General features: G+C 39.0%; 1 protein-coding gene across 22 annotated transcripts in view; it reads right to left on the reverse strand.

The window, feature by feature from the left end:
* Positions 1 to 26,885, reverse strand: part of LOC103480667 (adhesion G protein-coupled receptor L3) — a 275,386-nt gene that overhangs the window by 108,178 nt on the left and 140,323 nt on the right. For all 22 annotated transcript variants that reach the window (XM_081599528.1, XM_081599541.1, XM_081599532.1 and 19 more), the window contains one exon: positions 15,927 to 16,036. In XM_081599528.1, coding sequence (XP_081455654.1) covers positions 15,927 to 16,036 — 110 coding nt within the window. The remainder of the gene's footprint in view (positions 1 to 15,926; positions 16,037 to 26,885) is intronic.

A 26,885-nucleotide genomic window follows, 5' to 3' on the forward strand; every position in this document is an offset into this window, starting at 1 on the left:
TTGAGCTCGCCTTTTTACAAATGATTGCAAACTGCTTTTGTGGTGGGAAGGCCAGGTGGGTGCTGCTTCAATCCAGAAAATGGTTCCATTTTTGCTTGAGAGGGAAGATAACCAGCAGTGATTGTTACCTATTTATAGCCAAAAGCAACAGGAATGAGACCGTTGACGATATTTCAGCTTAAGATTGGCCAAGAATGACTAACATCTTGCTCAAACTGGTGCAAATAGCAAACAAGAAAGGATGCCCAGTCCAACCTGTTTTGTCTAATGAAAGTCCCAAGTTTTGTCAGATTTTGGCAGATTTTGAAGATGCAAATTAATTTCTTAGAGCAGCTGTAATTAGAAATACTATTTAAAGGCAATTTCTAAACTTTCTGAAGCAGCTCCCGAGTTCACGCATGACATTCCTCACTGCTGACAAATGTGCAAAATCTGTCCAAATAAAATACCGGTTTGCGACTCCATGTGCAACATCCACTCACCGTTCGCTTTATGAGGTATGCTTGTTCAGCAGATGAAAAGCAGATTGGTCCATCACAGAGCAGCAAAAACTCAATAAGTTTCAACCTCTGAAAACTATTGAACAGGGTTTATCAAAGTTCTAACCAAACCTCGGAATGAGGTAGAAAGAGAATCCGAGTGACTTTGAACATGACATGGTTGCTGGTGTCAGATTGACTGATCTGAGTATGAAAATTGATGACCCATTGAGATTTTTCCCCACATACGACAGTCTCTCTGACGCTTCGATGAAATAAAAAAGTCCTTAACTGCCTTTTAAAAGTGTCCATCAACACTCTATAGAAAAAGCAGGGTACGGCAGTACTGGGTCACCCAGGTTGGAAAATCATTACCTGGTTCAATGAGTATCATTTACAGCTACAGGATGTTCAAATATTAAAGTCATAACTATTCAAAAATGAATGGGCTGTATTGTATCAGCTGGTGGTGATTTAATGGTATGGGGGATTTTTTTTTTTTTTTGTCAATACACTGGCCCTTTAATACCAACTAACAGAGTCTACCTAAGCATTGTTGCTGACCATGTCCATCTCTTGGACCAGTCCACCCACCTTCTAATGGCTACTTCTTTCAGGATAATGCGCCATTTACTAAAGCAGATTATCTAAAACCAATCTATGCAACAAAGGCTTGAGGCTGTTCTGCTGAAAATAAATAAACATATAACAGTCCAACCTAGTAAAAGCAGGATGCATTTAATAAGATGAATTTTCCAACCTTGAAAACTTGCTGCTCACTACCGAAGATAAACGGTGAAACTAGTAGAGGGAAGCTGCCAAGAGCTGGTCTGCAATTATAAGGATTTAATTCATGTGATACTAATCACAATTAATCTACTGCTTGTTGAGAAGGTTTTAGAAGATTGTTGTTATTTTCAATGTTCAAATAAAGAAATACCTTTTCTTTTAAAGTGATACTCCTTTCGCAAAATTGTTTGCATCTTTTAGGAGACATGCGTCTAAATCCTTCAGGGGATAATTTTGGGATCAACTGTAGATAGGCAAACAAAGCTAAAAACACGGCTCCTCCGCCTCCCGTCAGTTTTTGTGCGATCTGCTTCCGACTGAATATCCTCCGATGCCGCCGATGTGCGCCGACCTCGTCACGTGAGCGGCAGCTGTATGGATTTTCATTTGAATAATTAATGCTTCTCAATTTCACACTAATGGTTGAGAGGTATCAGAATGGTATCATTAGGCACTAATAGAGATTCATGGCAAAATGGCAGCAATATTTTCTGCAGCGCCCTCCCCTCAGACTCCCCAGCCCTTCCTTCTGTCTCAAAGAATGAGCTAAAGAGTGGACCCCCCCACCCTCTCCTCCTCCTTAACTCCATCCCATCAGCTTTTTAATTAATGACACAGATTACAGGGCTTTGAATAGCATGTGCCTAAGGATGGGGGAGGACACAGCGGGCCCCCCATCTCTCTTCTGTATTCCCACTCATTTTATCCCCCCTCCTCACCTCCCCACCCCCTATCATCTCCCTCGGTCGGCACTCGTGTCTCCCAAACCATCATTACAGGTTCCATTTCTAAACATCCCTCTTTTCTTTTCAACCACTTGTCTGCTCTCTTTGTGCTACCTTCAAACACTTATTCAATCTCCTTCCCATGGCGTCTACTTTCCGTCTCTGTCGCTTTTGCTGGTCCCACCTCCCCATCCCCCCTGCGGGGAAAAGAACCATGCCATCTTATAACCTTGACGATTCAGGTTGCCGCCAGTGTGCAAGCATCTCCTCATCCTGTGAGATTGCATGTTTGAGTTTGTCTTGCTTTGAAGGACGGCTGCAGGAAATAGATGCTAACCGAGCCACATAGGGGCTGACCAGTGGAGAGTGAGATGACATGTGGAATCCAAGAGCAACACAATTAATGATGCTGTAGTGGAACATGGCAGCAGCTGGAGCAGTAATAACTTAACTGGAGCACCTAAAATATGGCTCAATTTGTAAAGACCTTGAAACCAGGAAGAGATTCATGGAAAAAGAAAATGCAAAATTGCTCAAACACCTTGTTAGAAACAGTGTTAAGGTATTTTATTGGGCTGACACTAAGGTGTGTGAAATTGTGAATCGGGAAAAAACAGATAGATACATGGTTTTCTATTTTTTTTTTCTTTTAATAAGAGTAAAAAACAAGTATATTGTGCAATTGCATTCACATCCAGATACTGAAGCTTTCACCCATTCTCCGCAGCAAGAAACTCGAGCTCAATTAGATTGGACAGAGTGTCTGCAAACAGCCATCGTAAGGCTTCTGCCACCAACTCTCAATAATGAGACTTTGACTAGGCCATTCTAACACATGTACATGTTTTTCCTCTAAGTCGCAGGTTTCCCATTCCAGTTTTTAAGAACCAGTGTCTAAAAAACTGGACGTCATCTGATGACGTGCAGGGGAAGAAATTCAGACACTATTTCACATCTGAAACATGCAGCATACTGCTTCTCTGGTAGAATGTGTATCTGTAAGGTGAACAACCTCCACAGCCTGAAGTCATCTAGCAACAGTTACTTTATTCCAAGAATTTAAAAAAATTAACCAAGGGCCTCTTTACTACGTCTATAATAATGTTCTTCTTGTCAGCCTGTCTGTTTAGGTGGACAAACATATTTTAGATGATGGATTGAACAGCCATTTGTTACACGATCAAACCTTGATAGGTTGTTTTACAAACTAACTCATTTAAACTCGCCTATAATCTGTTGTGATCCTTGGTGTCATTTGTTCACCGATGCTCCCAGCAAAATCTTTGAGTCCCTCACAGAACAGATGAAGTTAAACTGATTAAATTGCACACGCTTTGATGAACTTGTTGTGTTGGGTTTTATTTAAATAAAACAAACTAGTCTTCCTCTTTTGTAAAAAAAAAAAAGCAAAAAAACTAATTTATATGATCCCTTTTTTAAAATGTTTTATTTAGAGCAAAATGGAACCAAAGCAGAATTCCTTGTTGCTGTGCACAAATGTAGTGAATTCAGCTACATTTTGATCTGTCACATACAATGTCAACAAAATGATCAAATGTTATAAGTGTAAAATGGTCGGGGTATGGCCACCTTTTAAAGTCGCTGTGTGCTTGCAATATGGCAAAAGTGGAATTAAAACAATAAAATAAAGAAATACAAGAGAATAGTAAATGAGCTATGATTCACAGGGTGATCATTAAAAGAAAACCCCTGAGGATACTAGTCTCTAATTAGTGCTGTATTCTCGACACTTGGCACTTTGAGAAGCAGGTTCCTGAGTGTGTTTGTAGCCCGTGGAGAAAAACACGAAGAAGAAAAAAAAAAAAAACGCTTTCCTCGCAATGTATTATATCACATTATTTATAGACATTTCTACAGCTTGTACGCCATTTGCTCAGATTTTTTGCAAGAAAAAAAAAAGAGAGTGTAATCTGTATTTATGTTATTAGCAAATAGTCGAGCAGCTGCTAGAAAATCAAGACCTGATAGATTACAGCCGCTTATTTAGCTATTAGTGGGGGAGAACAGTTTCTCTGTGTCCAGATTCACCCCTTTATCACAGCTATTTATCCACATTGGTAATCACTGCTTAACCATGCAATTGTGCCGCCTCTCAACAAGGGAAATTTCTTTTTTCTTCAAGAGGACTGTAAATCCCACCTGGTACGAACTCAAACTGCATTTTTAGTAATCTTGTATAAAAGTGATCTTCCTGATTCTTACAAATGTGACATTTATATTTTTTTTCAGTTAGTTCAATTTATGGTTGCTCTGATATCTATCTATTCCTGTAGCCACGTATTTTCTAATGTATTAACCATGAGTTAAGATATTTCTCTGTTGATTTATTAATTCACTTATTTGTTTTTTGTTATTTGGTTATATGACTATATTTATTAATCCATCTATCCCTTTACTTACCCACTAGTCGAGGTTTCTCGTCAATTTGTTTTTATTTGTTTAGTTATTTTATTCAGTATTCATATTGTTTTTTTGTCGATTAACCTTAATAACTAGTTGAATTACATTTAATTTGTTTTAACCAACTACATACTGGTTCACAATTCTGTTGACCTAACCAAACCAAACATTTATCAAACTGACTTTATTATTTGTAACTTTTTTTTTCTTTAGCATCCAATTTATAGTCTTTATTGTGAAAAAAAACAAAACAGACTTAAAAGACACATTTATTGTTAGCATTCATAGTGCAATTTCTTTGCTACCCTAATTTCTGAAGTGTTTGTAATTGTAAATACAATACAATAATTTACAATAATTGTAAATACAACCTGTAATTGATACTTTACTCTGGCACTAGCTGAGAGAGGTATTGACATGTTTTTGAAGCTAACAACCAACACCATGGCTAGTATCGAGCACCAAGTGACCAAATTGTGCACATAGTCAGCTCAGCACAGAAGCAGCTAGCTGTTATGTTCACAACATTGCCTAAAGTAAGGAATATGCTAAGCTGACTGCTTAATGTACCATTCTCAATGCCACATTTCAATCAAAGGTCCTGTTTTACACCTGAAAGAAGAGTTGGCAAAGAAAGGAATTTGGAGGGGAAAATTGGCTTTTGAGACTCTTTTCAGCACTTCTACATGATTTGCTTGAAGACGGGTCAGCCTGACTGGATTAACCGTCACTTTGGGAGGTCGCACTTTTTAGTTGGGAGACGTTCTGGGCAGGTGAAAGGGGTTGCTGTTTGCTTGGTACTTATGAGAGCAGCTTGTCCCGAGAAAAGTGGTGTGAACTCACTGCAGACATTTATAAGAATAAAGGTGAAGAGAGAACACTTTTTGGAGTTTTTTTTTTTTTAGACGACATTGTTTCATATGGTGATCATAAGTTTGACCTGTCAATTCAAATTACGATTAACCTGATTGTCACATGTTCTGCTGCCCCTGCAGAATAAATGTAGCACTGCAAGTGATCAATATGTTTATTCCCTAAAATTAATCATTACAATTAATGTGCATGGTTATTGAGAAAAAAAAGTCACCTTAACTGACAGACTTTCATACCAATATATATTCTGGGTCTAGCAGATCGCCCTTATAGCCAGCTATTTTTATTTTTACCCTAAAGTGTCAGGCTCTTAGTTTGCTTGTGCACTTTACGTTTTGTTAGTTTGACTAAAAGTCAAATGATTCATCACAAATTGTAGACTTCTCTCGTTTTTAACCACAATACCGTGGCTATTTTTTTTAGAATGTTAGTAACTGGTAAAAAAAAAAAAAAAAATATGCAGCAAGTTATTTTACAAGGTCGTCTTGACACAATAAATGTTAAAATTGTTGAGCGTCACGTAGCGCAGCGATTAGAGCAGGCACTCCAAAAACAGAGGCCACAGGCCATCTGGAGTGCTGTTTTTGGTTCCTTTGCTGCATGTCGTTACTTTAGTTTAGTTGTTTTCTTGCTTACCAGACCTGACAGACTTCTCTCTTTTGAAAAACCTGCAGATCTCGAAAGGAAACGGGAGCATTCAAGAGGGCTGCTCTTTTATTTGTCCCAGCGCTTTTGCAACCATGTCACATATATTCTGACATTTCAGAATGCAGTAAGCATCTATTAAAGTACAAGTTTAAGTTTTCAGGTCAGTGGCTGGTAAACATCACCGCAGGTCACCGAGTTGCAGACAGAAGCAGAACATCAAAGACTGGATATTGAAACATAATGAATAATCATTGGCAGGTTGCCTGTATCAAGGTAACAAGGTTTTTAAAAAATGTCTGATTTCAAACAGTCTTTTCATCTTCATCACGGCTCTCCTACTGCAAAAGTTAAAGGAGTTAAAGGAGGTTCCTGCCACTGTTGGGAGATTAGTGTGACAGAGCCCCCTCAAATATTGGTGGGCTGGCTAAAAAAAAGGTTACTAAGGTGGTCTGGAATTAAAATGAAAAAGTTTTCTTCTAAAACTTAAAGGCGAGCCACCAACCGTTCTTGCAAATTAGACTTTAAAACAACGGTTGGCAAGCTTGGTTAAGCAGCTGCCTAGAGGTTGGTTACCGGAGCAGATAGCCCAACTATTTAACGAGCTAATTTCAACATTCTTGTGCAACTTGTTAAATATCAGAACAAAGATAAGGACATTTCACAGAATAATGGGCACTTAAAACTTATAATATTATATACTAATCCTGGAGAATCTCATCAGGAGTAGCAAAATATGTTCCTTTTCCGTTTCAAGTAAAAACAATTGTGAAATTTTGCTGTATACCACAGCTTCTGGAATTAGGAACCCACTGATTATTGCAGTGTATCGCTCAGACACTGGAAATAATGGAAGCCCAGGTTTTTATTCTACAAAAGGTAGTTTTTTCTTTGTGTGTGAGAGCAACTGTATTTATTCCTGGAAAAAAATATCACAATGGTGCATCAGAATGATTTAACGGGTGACTGTACTTTATGATCAGATGTCAGCATACAGAGTTGTAATAAAATTTAAAACAACGGCTTGTGTGGATGAATTATTTATTTACCTTGCGCAATTTGTGGAACATTTACTGGCTGTTTTATGGTTTTACATAACCTTTTTCTCAAGTCGACTTTCAATCAAGCTGGCGATAATGACGGCAACAACCATGACGATGATCGCTCCCCTTTGGCAAAAACAATCATTCAGTTCTTCTCCAAGCATCTTTCAAACAGCATGATAGTGCGACTGCAACATATACGTCAAAGTCATTAAAAAAACTGAACCCCTCCCATTAAATATTCTGTTCTGCTTTAGGACATTTTTAACTATCAATTGTACATAACTGTTTTGTTTAAAGGTGTCTTTGGAAAAAATGGGATTTAATTTCACTTGAATAAATACAATAAGGATTGTTTTACTCAAAAACCTCCAGAATTATAGCACATATTAGAAAGTTGAGATTTTACAGAATCATCGCTGCAAGTTCAGGTCACGGCACCGCTGTTCATCTATATGACAGGAAGCCACAGTCATCAAAGCATGCTGTGTGGGCCGGGGAGTGGTCAGCTGTCACTGAGTGATGAGGAGGCGTTAGCGGCCCCCCCCTTCACACATGGGAGGAAGCTGAGGCAGTGAGTCAGGTGGAGGAGGGGGGGGGGGGGGGATGGGGGGGGGGGGGGGAGGTGCCTGAACAAGTTGGACAATGCTCACTGGCATTTCAGCTGGAAGTGAGGTGGGCGTGGTTTGCTGATGCATCGGCTGTCATAGTGTTGACTCCAAAGCCAGATCTAACGGACACACGTTGGAGAGCTCAAGGGCAAAGAAAAAAAAACTAAGCAAAAAAAAAAAAACAAAAAAAAAACAGTGAACTTCCCGACAACCTGCTTAGTAGATTTACTGATTACATCAAACAGGGGGTGATCTGCTCTTCAAGAAGCTTATGAGTAGCTGGGAGATTATCCAAGGCTGAGAGGACAGACTGTGAGCGAGGGACGGTAGAATGCCGATGATGCTGAATTACCGATGTTGGATTTAGCCTCCGCTAAATCCAAGATCAGAGTTTCAACGTAAATAAGACAGGATTTATGCAGAAACACCTTGAAGTGGTGAAGCGAACTAAGCTCACGTTAAAGCTTCATCAATTTACATGTTTTGATTTGCTTGTTCTCTAATAAAGCGATAAATATTTGTGGCAGTTATCTTTAAAGTGCCTTTCCAAAGTGTTTACATGCATTGAACCTTCTGACATTTTGTTGCATTTACTCCCACACACTTCAATTTATTCTTTGTGATGCACCATCACAAAGTGGTGTGAAACTCTTAAATGGAAGAAAATTGATATATGGTTGAAACTTAATTTCAAACTTCATTAGTTCTCTTCCGAATGCGTCTATACCACACAGATTCCAACTGTCTGCAATTTACCTTTTGTTAATGCAGCTCTTATAAAGAAAGCATTGGAGGTTTCGTACAGCATCAAGAAGACCAAGGGACACAGCAGACGGCTCACTGATGATGATGTTGGGTTATAAAACAACAAGTCATTCATTACAAATATGACCTGTACTAAATAATTGTAAGTTTAAAGCCATAAGCGTTTGCAATTTCTCACAATGTAGGGGATAAAATAATGAGATGGAAGGCGATTATGTGATTTGACAGGAAGTTCTACTTTGTCGCCTACAAGCAAAACACTCTGTGAGAAGGACAACTAACAATGCACACTGCTTTAAGTACTTAATCTAATTGCTAGTAAGAGGGGAAATAAAAAAAAAAGTTTAATATAATCTTGAGGTAAATTATGAAGAAGAATGGGAACAATTGTTGGTTTATTGATATGTAAAACTGCTGGAGACATACTCCTAAAACGTGCAGCTGTAATTGTAGTGAAAGGTGGTTTTTGCAAAGCACACTCTGGATTTGTTCATATCGTCACAAACGGAGTCAAAACCAAACACAATAGTGCCTATACTAGGACATAATAACTGTGTTGAATAACTTTAACACAGCAGTTGTGTTGAATAATTAGCACAGTAAAAGTGTTGAATTGAACACAAAGAGTGTCGTCACTGTATAGACACATTATGGTGTAAAAACATATGTTCAATGTGGTAATTATATAGATGCTGGGGGAGGGGGAGGCTGAATAATATTTTTGTAAAAAAAAAAAGAAAAATCTTTAAATTGCCACTTTACAAATATGCACTCATATATTATCAAAGGCTTACTGCAATACCATATGCACTGCCATACTCATGCTTCTAAAAAAAAAATAAATGCATCGCTAAGAGTTTAATTTCACAGTTCCTGGCTCCAGGTTAGTGATAACTGCCTCCACAGACAATGTTGCTTTGGGGGAAAAAAAAAAAAAAAAAAAAAAAAAAAAAATATATATATATATATATATATATATATAAAAAACACAATGCAACCTTGCTGACAGACAGTGTCCAATTAAATACCATACAGTCCAGTCCATGTCCCCAAGGTGGCTTTTATTTGAGGCGTGACCGGTCCAGAACAGTCTCTGTAATTACCCCACATAAGGCCTAAGCTTTACTGTAAGTGATAAGCCAAAGAGCATCAATTTCCTGGTTTCATTTGTCAGTGCTGAGTGGCGGCAGGTGCCTGGTATACCTCACCTAAACAATCGGCACCATAATTCCAACAGCAGACCCTAAACTTTCTTTGTTATTATCAAAATGAATCAAATTAGTCAGGCTGGAAATAGACGCCAAATATAACAAATTGCGTGACAACTTTCAGTGACGCACAAGCCTGCGCGGCTTTGTGCAAATCTGAGAATTGATTGCATGATTATATATCCTGGCCTAGCTTCCAAATTGCGAGGGGTGGCTGACAGAGCTGAGCTGGAACCCACTGTGAGAGAGACGAGATTTTATATTGTCCTTAATAGATACAAACAGTGGGGGGAACTGGTGCTTTATGTATAGCACCAGACAGCCAGCAGGGTTTTTTTCCCCTCCTTTATTCATTCACTCTATCTTTGTCCTTGTCTTTCTGTTTCCACTTTTCCTGCACTTCCCTATTGAGCACACTGAAGTGTTTCTGCAGAGCATATAAAGCAAAATCAGCTCTCTGAAAGGACATTTAATTATACCTCATCTTTTTTTTTTTAATAGACTATTTTGATAGACTGCTTGGACAAGAGTTAGCTAATTTGCCATGGAAACCGAAGTGTGAAGGTACAACTAATTAGCAGAATCAGAAGTTTCAAGTTAGAGATAGCCACAAGTTCTCAACATCTCAAAAAAGAAAAAAAAAGAAGAAGAAGAAGAAGAAGAAGAAGAAGAAGAAGAAGAAGAAAAAAGCTACTTGAACAGTAGAGCATGGCAACACAGGTCCGGATGCCCGATCTTGTGTGACAGGTTGGAGAGTCTGAGGGGCCACCGAGGGAATCTAAGGGCTTCATTACTGCTGAGGAAGATTGCAGGGGTTGTGTAGGAGGAAGACACGGTTGTTCTGACCTCTTATCAACTTGACCTTTGGGAGGAGCTGTTCGAGTGAAAGTTACACTAAGAGAAGAATGGAACAATGGAGAAAGGAAGTTTTTTAATAAGCCACTAGGAGAATAGGCTGGCATCTCACCACTGAAACGCTGAAAGTCAAGGTGAACGGATGGGGTTAAGACAAGATGTCAGCTGCTGGAGTGGAGTCATGTTTATGAGTCATCACAAAGGTTCGGCTCTTCGAAGGCGGTCATACTTAATAGTGAAGCGCCTGAAGGAGCGTGTACAGTTCCACTCAGAAGCTAATATGCACTATGTTAAGCCAGAAATGCCATTGATTTTGACATTTTTAATAGTGTACTTCAAGTAATCATTGTTTTTCAATGACATTATGTTACATGAACCCTTAAAGAATTGTGACATAAAAAAGATCTACTTATAATTTCACATACATGCCCAAATAGAAACACATTTGGGTAAATATTCTTCCCCAGGTTGTCCATTACATTTTTTTTTTGTCAAGATCAAAAACTTCTATTATTCTGACTGGATATTTTTCCATTCCTCTTAAGAGAAATGATAGACATAACATAAATTGCTTGATTTCCAACAAGACAAGGTTACTAACAGTGCATCTGGAAAGTATTTACAGTGCCTCGCCTTTTTCCCACATTTTATGTTACAGCCTTATGACAAATTGCATTTAATGAACCGGTTTCCTCAAACATCTACACACAAATACCCCATTATGACAATTTATTGAAAATGGAAAGAAAACCAAGAATTCACATTTACGTAAGTATTCACAGCCATTTGCCAAGAAGCTCAAACGGGAGCCGTTTCCACTGATTATTCTTGAGATAGGATTATCCTGAAGCAAAAATCTGGGGAAGGACACAGAAAGAAACCTGCTGCTTTGAAAGTCCCAGTGAGCACAGTGGCCTTCATCACTTGTCAATGGAAGAAGTCTGGAACCACTAGGAATCTCCCTAGAGCTGGCTACACCTTCAGAAAAGGCACATTGCAGTCCGTCTAGAGTTTGCCAAAAGGAACAAACGAAGGACTCTCAGACCAACAGAAACAAAGATTCTCCAGTCTGATGACACAAAGATTGAACTCGTTGGTGTGAATCCCAGGCGTCATGTTTGGAGGAAACCAGGCTCATCCTCAGGTCAATGCTATCTCTACGGTGGAGCATACTGGTCACAGCATCACACAATGGGGATGTTTTGCAACAGCATTAACTGGCAGACTAGCCATTATAGAGAGGAAAGTTAATTAAGTAATGTACAGAGAGATGCTGTAAGAAAACCTGCTCCAGAATGCTCTTGACCTCAAACTGAGGCAAAGGTTTATTTTTCAACACCACAACGACCCAAGGCACAGAACCACTTTGCGAATGTCCAGGAATGGCTATAAGCCAGAGTGCAGGCTTGAATCTGATTGATCATCTGTGGAGAGATCTGAAAATGGCTGCACAGACGTCTCCCATCCAACCTGATGGAGCTTGACAAGAACCGCAAAGAAGAAGAGGTGAAACGGCTTATAGGTAAGTTTGTGGCATCAGATTCAAAAGGACTTGAGTTTGCAATTGCTGCCAAAGGTAGATCAATAAAGTATAAAGCATAGGCGTTGTATCGTTTTTCTATTGTTAATAAATTTGAAAATTTTTTTTTTTTTAGATTTTAATGAACTGATGCTGTTACATTATAAAATGTTTAAAAAGTGAAGCACTGTGAATACTTTCCAGATGCACAATATGTTAAATCTCTGACCGTAACCCCACTGAACCAACCTTGTAGTTTAAACCAACCAGTGTCCATGAGCTACACCAGTTCCAATATGATCCAATATGAAGCATTTCTCCCTAATAAATGTCATGCAATATATGCTAATGTCTCCCTTCTGTTACTACTGTCTTAACCTCCTTGATTGTTCAGTGATTCTACTGCCTTACAGGAAAGTCAGATCTCGGATCAAACAATTATTCAGACAGCAGCTCAATAGAAAAAATGATGCATTGCCTTGGCTTGTGACTCTGCCACCCACAGACACCGCCACTCTTGGCGGTAATTGTTATAACTTCTTTTTGTCCCTCCATTACAACTGATGGAGCGGATCAAATCGCAAATTAATGAAATCAATATTGTATCTACGGCATGTGTCCATCGATTTAGCACACTCCCCTCCGCCGCCATTATTAACGGCACATCCGAGTCTGCTTTCGCGACGCTTTATGAAGATATTGGTGGAGAAAGGAGGGCGGTAATTTATCCCTAAAAGAAAAAAGAGAGACTCCCCAAGCGGAATACAGATGTAAAAGTGAAAGTGGTCGAAGGGAAAAGGAGAAGAGACCGCAGACTGAGAGAACAAAGAAGCAAAGCAATGGTAAAGGAAGGTGTGGAGGACCGAGGAGGGTGCAGATGAAGGGCAGAATTTAAAAGGAGTAGAGGGAGACATTGAAGTAGAAAATAAAGTATTGGCATCGAGGCTTGTCAAGGAAAGGTGGGAGTCCTTTACAGATGAAGACTGTGTATACACAGTCTTCATCTGTAAAGGATTAGCTTTGTTTTCTTATTCTGGATAGGTATTAGAAAATCCCTGGATGGGCTATGTAACTATGAGGATCTTAGGATCCCTCGAAACGAGCTGGAGGGCATCACTGGAGAGAAGGATGTGTGGTACCCCTTCACTACCTGTTACCCCTTTAACCCAAAAGGGGTAACAGGTATAGTGTTACCCCTTTTGGGTAACACTACCTGTGTTACCCAGGTAGTTGGATATGTGGAAATGAAGATATTACAAGTGAAAAATCACTCTTTTAATTCTAGAATGACCTGGAGTCTTATAAAAATCTACGTATTATTCTTAAATGAAACTCACTGAAGTTTACCCAGTTGTCATTTTAGTTGCTTCATGATTTTAGCACAACTAAATAAGTGGGACTTGGCAAAGAGGCTTTCACATCTGGTTATCAAAGTTTCTATTACACTTAAATGACAATAACAACAATTATGAAATCTACACATTTATTGTTGTATTTTGTTGCACCTTTCAATTCATTCTAGACAAAAAAAAAAAGATCTGACTGCCTTATTTGGACAGTTAGACATTAATTTCTTTTAATTTTGTCCTAAAGATGGTGGTGAATTTAAGATGCTCTGCAACTTGTAGTATATTTAAACATCCCAGAAAGTCATCTGATTTCTTTCTTGTTTTCATTCCTTTTTTTTCATGGAAATGAAACCTATTTTTTATCCAACAATGATTTCTGGCCACCATCCATAGTTACACTACTGAAGTCCAAACTGGAGGCAAGAAAATTACAGCAATTATGTAGCTGGCCCTTTATTTCTTTACTTGCAGTTCTTTCTTTAACAAATGCATAAGTCATTTTTTTTCTGATGAAAATACTTACATAAGACTGAAGACTAGCACCTTATATCCTATAGGTAGAACTTTTTTTTTTTTTGCCCTAAAGGGCAAATATTATTATTATTGCTTCAACGGGGATGTGGAAAATAATGACCTTTAGCATTGGCTGTAAGCCTTTTTTTAAATGGAGCCATGAAGTCTAATTATGCGGCTAAATATGACTTTAAAAAGGTTAAAAAAAGTTTTAAAAATTTGCACAAGAGCATAGGCTGAACGCATTTTACCATGTGTGATCAGACAGAAGTGATTTAGGCATCCCTTTGGCTGGTCCACATCCAAAGGGATGTGGACCAGCCAACATCCCTTTGGAATGGAGCTCAATTACACTAAATATACCAGATGAAAACTGGCTGAAACCCAAACCTCCATGTTGGACGTCTCTATGTCTGGAGCCACAATGTTAGACCCTTTACACATCAATCTGGAATAGAACGTAACATAGAGATATAAGGCTATGTATAATTCTTGAGTGCTCCTATTTTGTTTTATATTCTATTTCTTTTAATAGTTGAAACTGGCAGCTCTTCAGGTTTTCTAAGTAGTATTTTTAAACATTCAACATATTTTCTCTGCTTTTTTATTCATTTTCAATGCAGTACTGTAAATAGCTAAACAACTTTGTTTTTTTACACCTCTTAGCTCTAACCTTTGAGGTACTAATGCACATATATAAATACATGAGATTACCAGTGTTGTAACAACACAAGTCTTATACTCTTCTTAAATATTGTTTGTCTTTTGTCAACAGTTTTTTGTCCATCACTTTCATGAACAGAACAAACAGCCCAACAAGCGGAAAAAGTACAATCCTTTTCCAGTAATTTAACAATAAGCGAGTGCTATCAAACTGTGAAGTCAACACTGTAAGTGGATGGAACAAAAGTTCAAGTTAGCTCCAACAGGAACCACTGCAGGATATGAAGGACAGGATATTATGGAAAACCAAGTGCTGCTGTAGGCCACAGTTCAGACCAAGTGCGTCTCCGTACACCGAAGCTGCCGAAGCTGGGTTGGAGTGTTTTACTCCTTAATAAAGAAAAAAAGACTCCGTGTAGCTGGAATGACAAAATGCGCAAACAGGAAGGAGTCAGATATAAAAGAGGCGTTTGCAGGCTTTAGATCACTGGTGGAAAAAAAAGCTCTTGCATCACAAGATCAAAGCTGCTGTCTGTCAAACTTCTAAAGGGAGCCGTGTAAAGACCTAACATGTTAGGAAGATGGTTTTGATTTGAATTTGAATTACTACAATTCTCCTCAATCCCGTGGCTGCAGCAGACCGTACATCTGAAAGCCCACTGCCAGATTTATTCAAACATTTTTTTCCCCCACATCAGCCCCGACAGCACATCAGGATCTTGGCAGGCGACATGACCGGCTTTGATGATATGCTGAGAAGTCGTCCTAAAACAATACCTAGGGTTATATGGCAATGTCCATTCCATTTCCTCTGACCTCATGTAGATTTCCTCTTCATGTGTTCATCCTGTGACCCCATCTTACACTTCCCACCCACACCTACACATTTCCACTAAAGTTTATTGCAGCTTGAAAAAGTTCTTTATATCTGATGCAGAAATTAAACCATTAGAATGAATCCATTTGGAAATACCTCAGAGAGCCAAACATTTGCTTGGCTTCTAGAAAATAAGCAAACTTTATTTTTGTCTTTATCATGTGCGCAGACTGGATATGTGTGCAACCCAACTTCTAACAAATTCTTCAAATGCTTAAATAAAGTGTTACAAGTAGGGAATATTTCTTTTTCGAAATTTTCCACGCCGTGACTCGGTTAGACAAAAAAAATATTCGGTTTGTACATTTTTTGAAATTTAACACAGATAAAGACAACACTGACAGCGTTCCCTCCTGGGTTAAGTCAAATATCTTAAAGACATCCCATGTTGTTGACATTTCTCTGCTCTGATACATTGCATTTTTTCTTTATCTACTCCAGTACACAATCACAAAAAATCATCACGACATGTGCAATGTGCATTTAGGACATCTATGAACCTTTAGAGCAGTACTGATAGAGTTACGATGAAGTTGCCGAGGAATCGTTGCTAAGAAGGCAATAGTGTGACTGAGAGTGAAAAATACATACTGTAGGGCACACATTCGTATTGGACTTCCAGGTATTTGTAGGTTCCCGGGCATGGGTCAGGAAACACGTCTGGTCCGGCTACCACGGCACACTGGGTCCTGTTGTTACATCTGCAGAAACCATAGAATCAATTATCAAAAGATACAAGCAGCAATCAATGGGCACAGTGCATGACAGTCAAACACTAAATATTACTTTCTCAGAAAGAAATTCTCAACTGTGGTGTGTTTGAAGACGAATGCTCGACTGAGTGGTTAGCAAAAGTGCTAAATATCTCACAGATGTTGAGTCTTTAGTGAACACTAGAATTCCTCCTCCACTGAACATAAAGGTATAAGCAAAACATCTACATCCCTGCTACCATTTTCCTGCATATGACCAGGCACTGGAGCACCAGGTGGATTATTTTGTATCTCCAACTCCTCCTGAAAGTAACACTAAGCTTTGCTTTTTGCCTGATGTGATGCAATCTGTCGCACTGTGCAATCAAGCTGGAAAGCTTAGCAGTGCTTATAGCTAAGATCTGAAATAGGGTCTCTGTTATGTGAACATCATAGGCTAAGAAAAAAAAAAAAACCTTGGACCCTCAAAACGTAAAGTTAAGCTGGGCAAATAGCCCTGGCATCATATTTAACAAGTCGCTTGCATAACACCACTTTTCAAATATGGTAAAATGACATCTGGTTCTCAATGTGTTGCAAAATTACTTTAAACTACTGTTTATTTTAACAGTATGGTAAAATATTAGATTCCCTGTCTCCGTGGTTGGCAAAAAAACCCCATTATGACTTGCACACATTAAGTGTGGGGGAAAGGACCCCTTAATACCCAGAAACAACTGTCAATCAAACTTCAGATTTTTGAATTTCAGGGAATTATGTGGAGAAACACAACTCTCAAGGATTTACATAACTTCGCCAAGGAGACTGATTTTAATCAGACATTGATCAAACTAAAATAACAGAGCAGTGCCGTAACCGTTTTCCGAAATCTACAAAGTTAAGAAGTTCCCCTCTTTTTAAGGTTCATTTGGCTCTGGCAGAGACAAATTCATCTTGCTGTGGAGGAATAGAGTTGAAAGTCATGGGTGTACCAACCAGACCATGCACAGGTTGGAGCGTTATTATCACATGATGGATGGTTGTTGTGGTAGGGGGTGGTTGCGGGGAAAAGGGGGTAGACACAATCAACTGACTGCACAATCATCTCCAGCATGAAATGCTGGTCTTCATTAAAGAACACAATTATGGTGCCTGTGGTGTTCTCCTGTGCCATTTTGTTTTTGGCACTCATCAATCAAAGCGCCACTTCATATGCATGGAGAGCCTCTCGCCTCGCATAACAGAAGCAGCACTTATCTCACAACATTAAGCTTTAAACGTTTTGACAGGTATAGATCTGTTGGGCTTCTGCATACATCTGGAAACCAGAAGCACACCTCAATAATTGTTATAATTAATGAGTTTATTTTACAAATAAAGAGTCAAGAATTATATGGATTTTATGTTCAAGCATTCACTTATGTTACTTTCAATATTTATGGATTGTAGTTGATACAAAAATCTAAACTTTGCATCTTTTTGAATGTACTTCTGCAAAGAAAGTATGTGAAATATTACACTGTAATTTACGGTAAAACACCGGCAGATGTGGACGCCAGACATTTTCCGCATGAATACGGTAAAATCCGTATTTACAGCGCTTCCCTTTAAAAAAAAATAATTAAAAAAATACAGAAAAATTCTGGCATAACTTAAGACACACTCCACAACAAAGTTAAGCCAATGAGGGTCAGTGCCTGGCTTTTCAGAGTACTGCTTCCAGGAATGGTTTTAAAACGTAAGTGGAGAGGAATAGAACAAGCCGCCAAAGCAACAGGAAGTAGCAGATGGCTACATCTGACTTTGGACTTGACAAAACAAAACAACACACCAATACCAGCAGAGAACATGGCTTCCCAAATCACTGAATGTATCATCATTGACAGCAGAAACTCACCTCTGGACCACAACCATACTGGTGGAGGAGTGCCAATGACAGCTTGACAATTGTCAAATTAGCAGTAACATAGCTACAGCATAACATTTCTCTATTAATTAATTTCATATTGTCTTCCTATTTGAAAAAAAAGTAAAAACACAACAATGTTTATCTTTTTAAATTGAATAACTCAACAAGATTAACCTTTGAATGCTTTTTTCGCTAGTTATATTTTTGCACAACAGCATGCCGAGTCTGATCCTGTCTCTGCTCCGATCTACGAGAGGTTTACTGCTGCCGACTGCAGCACATTCAGGGTAGACGTCCGTCAAACCCGTGCTCGTTTACACACTGCCATTACCCTCCAATATACAAACAGTATTTAGACGGTTCACAGTCTAAGTCCTGTGAAGGTCAAGGAAGGGTCTGACACCATGATTCATATGCCACAATTAAATGATTCTCTACACCTTAATTAACATTGATTGGCTGCTGACTAATCAATCGGAGCGGTGAGGGACAGGCGGAAAAGGGACCCATCTCATTTCAGGCCTGAGCCGGTAATGAGATATGGTCCGCCGACTTCCTCCCTTGTGAGCTTTATGGGTTCGTGAACCCGACCAGCCATCCGTCTTTCTCGCTCGGTCACAGCGGTGAGCTGTTGGTAAGCTACAGTTCTGACCTACCAAGAGCTAACGCAGAGGCAGTAAATGACAATCAAGTAAATAAGGGGTCAAGCCGATGAAACCGAGAAACAATTACCAAGGCAGGCTCGTGGCCTCCCCGTTCTCTTCCTGGCTGAAAATTTATCCATTCGTCTGTTTGGAGGTGGCTGGCTTGTAATAAGCAGGTAAATACAAGCTAAATCTGGGCGTCTTCACTGCGGATTGAAGCGATGGAACCAGCAAAAGTTTTAAATGGAGATGCAAACCGTCCAAAGAAGCAAACTGAGACACACACACACACAATATGCCAATTATTGTCTGACATCATTAAGTGCCCGTTGACTGATTTCGCTGCACATTCACATTTAAGGGGCCCAACACGAACACAAGCTTTGCTAATCCATACCCTTTGAGGTAAAGGCTATGAGCAAATCTGGACTTTTAATCACACGCCTTTTCAATTTAACGTCCTCCTGGGGGATTAAACGTCGGACTGTTTATTTAACATGGATTGCAAACTTAATCTGAGCCTATCTTGCCCCACTTAAAATGGAAAAACAATCCGTGTTCATTTTTACCGCTGCATGCACAAAAACAAGCAGCCGCAGATGCTGTCTGATTAAATATTGTCTGAGAAAATTTCCAAAGGGGCAAAAAAAAAAAGGCTGAAGAAAGAATGATGGGGTTTCTGTTTATTTTCCAGTGTCAAATTCATGAATTTTTGTCACATATTTGCACAGTGGTCAGGATTTTAATGTGGAACCTACAGAAACTGTAGGATGAAAAGGAATCGGTAAAAAGCAGGACGGATCCCTCCTTTCATGTTTCCACCAAGGATTTTAACAGCCAAGTGAAATTCTACTATTGTTTAATTATTGTTTAATTATTTATAGGTGGATGCATAGATGGAGCCAATGAAACATAAATAGTATAAGCATTTTTTAAGTGCCTTTCCAGATACTGAAAACAGTTCAACTCCATTCTTTTGAAACGGCGAGGAGACCCCAAACATATTAAGCATGAACCAATGGGGAATTCAAAGGGAGAATCCCGTTAGATCGAAGGCCACGGAACTGTCTCCGAATCAAAACGTGGAGTTAAAGGATTGCAGCAGACACTTGGCTATTACAGACCCCTTTGAACTAACAAAGAGAAGGTGAAATGGTTTAAGTCTGGGTTGTATGCTGAAATATGTATTAAAATGCAGGTGGTCTGAAGCTGATGTAATATATCACAAGTAAAGAATGAAACACAGGTGGTATTAACTTGATGTAGCTGTTCTTTCTGTTCTTTATCAGACAAAAACGGCACCATAGGATCAACGCTTACAAAAAGGCCCATTGATATAATCACTGACCACAAAGGATTTGGGAAAAAAAGAAGGTGAAATATATGTTACTTTTCTCCCGATTTTCTTTTCCGACTGCCTCACCCCCACTTTCTCTGTTCCTTACATCTGCTGTTTTATAATTGGCAGATTAGAAGTCGGGGTGCCAGCTGATGAGAGAAGATAAAGCACAAAGCACCAGAGCCTAATGTAAGCACAAATCGCAGTTGCTGTAATCACAGGCTGATCCCCACTCTGGCTGACACTCGAAGCTCACTCCTCCGGGTCGCACTGAACCCAGACAAGGTGCAAATAGTACCAAACATGAATCGGCCACTGAATGAAAGACTGTAACATCTCTAGCACAAAAAAAAACAAAAAACAAAAACTGATTTATACCAAGAGCAGAATTCTTTTATAATTTTTTTTTTAAAATCTGAAGTCCAACCATTTATTGCTGAATCAGATTCCATGATGCCAAAACGCTTTGAGCAGTTTTCCACAAAAGAAATGTAGCCTGAAGTGAGCCAAGAAAGCACAGAGAGCTAGAATTCTGCATCTGAACTGTTAATGTACTGGATAAATCCCTTTGGGACTGCTTTTGAAAAATTAGCACCGGTTCACATCCTGTGAATCTCCTCCAGACTCTTGAATGGATGTTTCCTCACAGTATTTCCCATGCTATAGTTGTTTCTATCCCGTATCTACCAAAGTTTTTCTTCCACTTAACTTTTTGCTATTATGTTTCACTGTTGGAGCAATATTAAAGAATGATGTCTTTTTTTTTTACCAATTTTTGAAGGTTATACATTGCTATAGCATACCTGTTATGCGTTAAAATTTCTGTTTTTATTGGTTTTATGTGATGTGTAACATATTTTTATTCTATTTTTATGTGAGTCTATTTATTGTTATTGTCTGTCACCTTACTGTTGTTGCTTGTATTCTTCTGTTCTAAACAGCAAAATATTACTGTCGCTAGTCAAAGAGTAAACTTTTTTTTTTTTTACTTTTCTTTTTGATAAGTTGCACCTGTTAATAATAATGCAGAATTACAGACGAGAACAGCCTGTTACAGTAAGAGCCAACTCATTTCACTCAGGCAGAATTTTCACACCTGGCATTAGCTCCCATGTCAAGAAAACAAACGATGTGCTGAAATAACACTCTGTGTGCCAAGAAACAGCTAATGTTTGAACTGTGCGTTTCATGTGTTCGGACTGGTGTTTGATTTCTTTGCCTGCTGTGGACACACACTTGAGAGTTTGTGTTTGTAAGAAATGTGGGGAGGGAGGAGAGGGGGGGAAAAAGTGACAAAAAGGGTCAATATTCCTGACCCAATTCGCTACAACAACGGTCTTCAACACTCAGTAGAATTCACTAATTGTCTTTAACTGCTGCAACGAACAGCGTTCGTTCTTATGGGTAAGGTGATATTTTTGGTTGTTGTTCTGATAAGCGCTCAGGGAGAAGGGAAGAAGGATATCTACCACATCATCCAACTTACACCATTTTATATTGGTGTAGGGTCTCTACACGTTTCATACTATCTATAATTCTATTCTTTTATGAACAGTTTTAGAATTGCTTATTTTCCTTCCTGAGACCAGAATCACCTCAAAGCCATGCGGAAGTCGCTGACCAGCACTCTCCCCCAACAGTCGGAGCCAACTCATCACCAGGTGGGGGTCGGTGGACAGCACCGGCCCTCTCTTCACCCGAGTGCCCAAAGGCATGCAGCCGCAGATCAGATGAGACAACAACAAAGTCAACCACCGAACTGTAGCCCAAGATGTCCTGGTGCAGGGAGCACATATGGACACCCTCGTGCTTTGGGTGGCTATTTCAATTCCTCCCCGGAGTTTATTCAGAGTTGGGCAAAAAAAATGTGTACAATAGTAAACAGTAAGAGTAATCATGGTGACTTCATTTGCATTACTTCGCACACGTACTGAAAGAAATGATGCAAATGGATTTTGTACGACAGTATATAACCTGTTGAGAAAATGAACATGTAGATGTACTCGTTTTGTTATCCATAATGTCAGACGATGCTTAAGGGTATGGTTCATTTAATTTATGGTATTTTTTTTAAAGATTTTTTTGGCTCTAGTGGCCTTTATTTGATAGTTAATTGGCAGGAAAGTGGGTAATGAGAGAAGGGGGAAGACATGCAGCAAAGGCCGCCAAGGCTGGGAATCGAACTTGCGACAGCTGCGTCGAGGACTAAGGCCTCCATATGTGGGTTGTGCTTAACCAGTCAAAAGAAACAAAACGGTACCGCAGAGGGCCAACCCTATACAGGGCCGTCGAAGCCTCTGCGGATACCGGACTAAGAAAAAGAAAAGAATCTACTTCAAAAAAAAGAATCGAAAACAGGACAACCGGTCACACCAGGCCAAAACCAAAAAAGAACAAAACTAACAAAAATACCCTAAACGGCTGTGGCCAGCGGCCGCCAGACCGGTCAGCATCGTTCCGGGGTCTGAGACAAACAAACAAGCGAGAGGGAAGGCAGCTCTCCCACGATGCCATCAGCCCACCTATATATAGGCGGGCCAACAGCGCCCCTAATTAACATAACTAATTAATACAAAACAAAACATTACGCAAGCCCTATCGTATTAACAAAAGATCCTAACGTCTCCATAAACATAAATAAATAAACATAAATCATATTGTGCCCAAGCACATAACACCCTGCACCACCACAGCACAGCCTAATTTATGGTATTTTTTTGATAGTGAAGCTCTTTAATTATGTACTATAATTAGTTGAATTAGTCTCTTTTCATATGAAATAAATGGAATCTTGGAAACAAGAATTTCAATCAGAAGCAATGTTGTGACAAATATCAAAATCAACCCATACAGAAAGAAATATTGGGATATTTTGTCAATATCACATAAAAAAAACAGTTGAAAGTTGTCGCTTTAACAGATTGTCGGAGTCATTTTCGCAACACAGGAAAACAAAGTGAAACAAACTTTTTACAAAACTTCTGCGTAATTGCGCATTTGGCTAAGGATTAGTGAAACCTAAAAATGATCGCATGAGCCCCACCAAACCGTAGACTCATCGCTGAATCCCACTCACAGACACTCCCTTTATTTTAGATCTGAACACTTTGTTTCCCCAACATCAAGAGATCCGCTTAGCGCAGATTAAGAGGCAGAGGAGAAAGATCAGGAATGAATGTCTACAACATAGACACAATAGCCGAGCGTGGGCGCAGAGGATTTGAAGTACGCCGCTGAAGGAACTCGCTGTTCTCAAACGCTTAAGCTCGCATGCTGCTGTACAAATGTGTGAACACGTCCTCACAGAAACCCAAGTATGAAGCGCTGATTGGATCAATTTGTTGAGCAACACATGACAAGAAGAAGAAGAGAGGTATTAACAGCGTAGTACAAAACTTAAGAGAACCATCGAGCTCTGTCAGATGTGCATCGCCATAGGCGATAAAACATCAACCATGTTTAGTTTTTATTGGATTAGCAGACTGGAACTAAGCGGAAATAAATAAAGTGCTGACAGTGTTGTGCACGAGGAGATCTGGGCATTTTTCTGTACGTCAGTATGTATGAGCAACCTTTACGGAGCCCTGCTAAGCGAAGAAGAGAAAGTTTCATTGGGAATGGTCAAACAAAGGTCAGTATTAATCACTGCTTGTAAACTCCTTTACACTGCTTACAAAAAAAAGGCTATTTCAAGCTTTTTTTTTTCCTACCCGACAAACGTAATCCCTCACAGTCATTCACAGCGATTAGTAGGTTTCATAAGATTTGACATCACTCAGTTTGCTCGCTCTCTAATATTGCATTTGGAAGATAAGATGCAGTTCAAGCGAAAAGAAATATGGAAGCGCTGAAGCAGCGTGGCTAGTTTGGGTGAAAGATGACCAACCAGGCAGCAGACTACTCCAATATTTTCAGGCCCCTATGTTGATACCGAGGCTTTACAAACTCATCTATGAAGCCCTGCTTGGCAACAATCCAGAAGCCTAAAGCACAAACACAAGCAAAGCTTGATGAACACATGCTAACCATGTGCTAAGGTAAGTGGCCACTTTACAGAGAGCTTTAATTAAAATTATATCTTGTAAAAAACTGTGGGACAGAGATGCTTATGGATTAATAATCCAGTTTATTTAACTTCTTAACGTTCTCAAAGTTTGTGTACCGTTTCTGAATACTTTTTTGATACCACATGTTTTGTTATTTCTTTAAACTTTGACGGACATTGTGTTCTTGCAACAAAGTGTTTTGCAAGGAACTCTTATCTGAAAACGTGATGTATTTTGCAACAGGGCCGTGTTTTTCTTTTAAGAAACAAGTATTGAGAAGTAGCAGAAGTGGAGCATGAAATAAAAATGGAAAGAGTCAGAAAAAAAATTACCTACAACCGTTGAACAAACATATAGTACATGTTCTTGAAAAGAATATGGAAACGTCTGCAAAGACTTTAAAATATCTACTATATATATATATATATATATATATATATATATATATATATATATATATATATATATCTGTTGATAACTTTGCCAATGCTTAAAAAGAAAGGATCTGAAACTTATTCAAACTCTGTACGACAAAAAAACTATTTGCCTTATAAAATGATGAAATATATTGAAATTGTGAACACAGAAACTACTTCTAGACATTTTAAAAAATACATTTTCACAATCATGCAAACTTATTGGTTGTTCTTTTTTTTTCTTAGGTATTAAGCAAATTATATTACACGATATTGTCCTATAAATCATGGTAAACTTAGAACCGCAACCTCAACATTTCAGGAGGTGTGTGAGTTCATCTTTGTAGAGAATGGACGACAAGGAATCCAATACAAAGAAGGAACGTTATGTGCTCTAAAAAGTCAGTGACAAGTATTCCTTCAAGGTGAGTTTATTTTCTAGCTGCCTCTACCAGCTGGCTCTACCGGGTGGAAAATAAGCTGGGAGAGCAGCAGCAATTACACTCCCAGTCAAAGGGTGGCGCCAAACACAACAAGGGATTTTTCAATAGCCACAAAGTCATAAAATATAAAGCCCTGAGAGCAGTCACCTCATTCGTTCTTTTCAGCCCTTCTCTTCTCTTCATAATGTAGAACACAGTGATAAAACCATCACATTATCACCCCTCTTTAATGGTTTCATAAGAATGTATGATGAGAGGAATCCGGTGATTTAGCTAATCCCAAATAAGTATGAAAACGGCAGCAGGAGGGGAACTGAACCAAATGGCCATTACGAATTCCTGTTCTGGACAAGCAACCCGTTAGGTCCAATGTTGAATATTTCAGCTCAACAGTACGTTTCATTTTTGCATGTCGCATAGTTTTTCCGTCTATATTTTACTGTGTACATGTTATAACTGTGTCAGTGAAGAATGGATGTATAATAGCAATAAGTGGTCATAATTGAACTGTTTTACTTTACAAGTTAATGAAACCTGACATCCTTTTTTAAGTGATCTTCTAAGGTTATTTAAATCAAATGCAAACTATCAAAATTAATGTAATCTTACTAAAAAATAAAAAAAAGGCATGCAGTATCAAGGACAAGACATTCAGGTGTATACAGGTCAGATATGTCCACTCTCCCTCTTAGGAATTAATCCATCTGTTTATGTGCCACAACGGGTATTGGGTGATGTAATTCTTCTCTCCCCTTGAGAGGTCAGCCTGTGATTCTGCACATGGTGTGGACATCCATCTAGCTGTGCACAGCAAAATTCAATTAAAGTATAAATTTGGCACCTGCTGGAGAGCACTGTGGGAGTCAGATGCTTCCAAATTCAACATCAGGGAGAGAAACAAAAGAACAGATCCAAACATGAATACATTATATCTGCTTTTATGCAGCAGTTACAGCTTATATAGCTGCGGGTACTGTTTGAATTACACAATAAAAGCTTGCGCGTGAATTATAATTAATTTGGATGAATGTGTGGACTTCCTTTTATTGCGGTTTAATTGTCATTTTTTCAGACGCTGGTAATATATAGGTACAGTATAGACCGGAGCAGTCGTTGCAAAAACAATAGAGCCTGGGTGTAATGAATCCTCCCTGTCACAAATGCTCGGCCGCTTTCCTATTTCACATGTGCAGCTTTCTTCTGCTTTCAAGGCCGAGCCGCAGCACACAAGCAGACATCAGTGTCTGTCTCTAAAGGGCAAACAGAAACTCTGCAAAAAAAAAAATCCCCAGCCAGTTCCTCAGATGCCTGCAGATAAAGATCTTGGAAATTGAACGGCTACAAAGAGTCCAAATAATGTTTGGTTTCGACTTGATAGTGATCCTCAGCCTCAACAACAACGGTTTCAACTTTTCCCGAAAAAAAAAAAGACTTACTTCTATTAGAAGAACCTACAACTTATACATGTCATGCTCTTTTATCCTTTTGGTTTGATTAAAAATGAGTTAATTGATAGAACGCTATGATGAATACGGCTGCTGCAATTAAACAACAGTCTTTTACATATCTTTTAATGTTGACACACATACAGACACATATGATTTATACGTTTCAACAGCTATGACAGTAACTAATTAAAAGCACGCGTCAGCATGCCTGTTAGATGTGACTGTGGCTCATTTAAAACAAGGCAGCAGGGATTTCTGCCACAGTGGACTGACAAGTGAACATACAGCCTGTGACAGTTCTTCTGATGCCATGCTCGGTTACGTGTGATCATGTCCCAGGGGGAGCCGCTTCCTTCAGTCTTGAACATTAACAGGACACTATCTCAGTGGATTTACATTTGGTAAAAAAAAAATGTAAATCCAGGGTTCCTTAAAATGCGGTGAACAAACCACTTAGGCTACTTGGGTTATCTTTGGTAGGTAAAGCTAAGACAGCAATAAACATAAGTTCACAATTGTTTTAGTTTATTTTATGAACTTGAAGCAAAACAAAGCCTCAACTAATTGCATGGAAAATGATGCATTGTTTTCAATGTGTGAAGCAAAGGGGTCA

The sequence above is a fragment of the Poecilia reticulata genome, chromosome 18 (genome assembly GCF_904066995.2).
Source record: "Poecilia reticulata chromosome 18, P_reticulata-male-v2, whole genome shotgun sequence".
NCBI classification, from domain to species: Eukaryota; Metazoa; Chordata; class Actinopteri; order Cyprinodontiformes; family Poeciliidae; genus Poecilia; species Poecilia reticulata.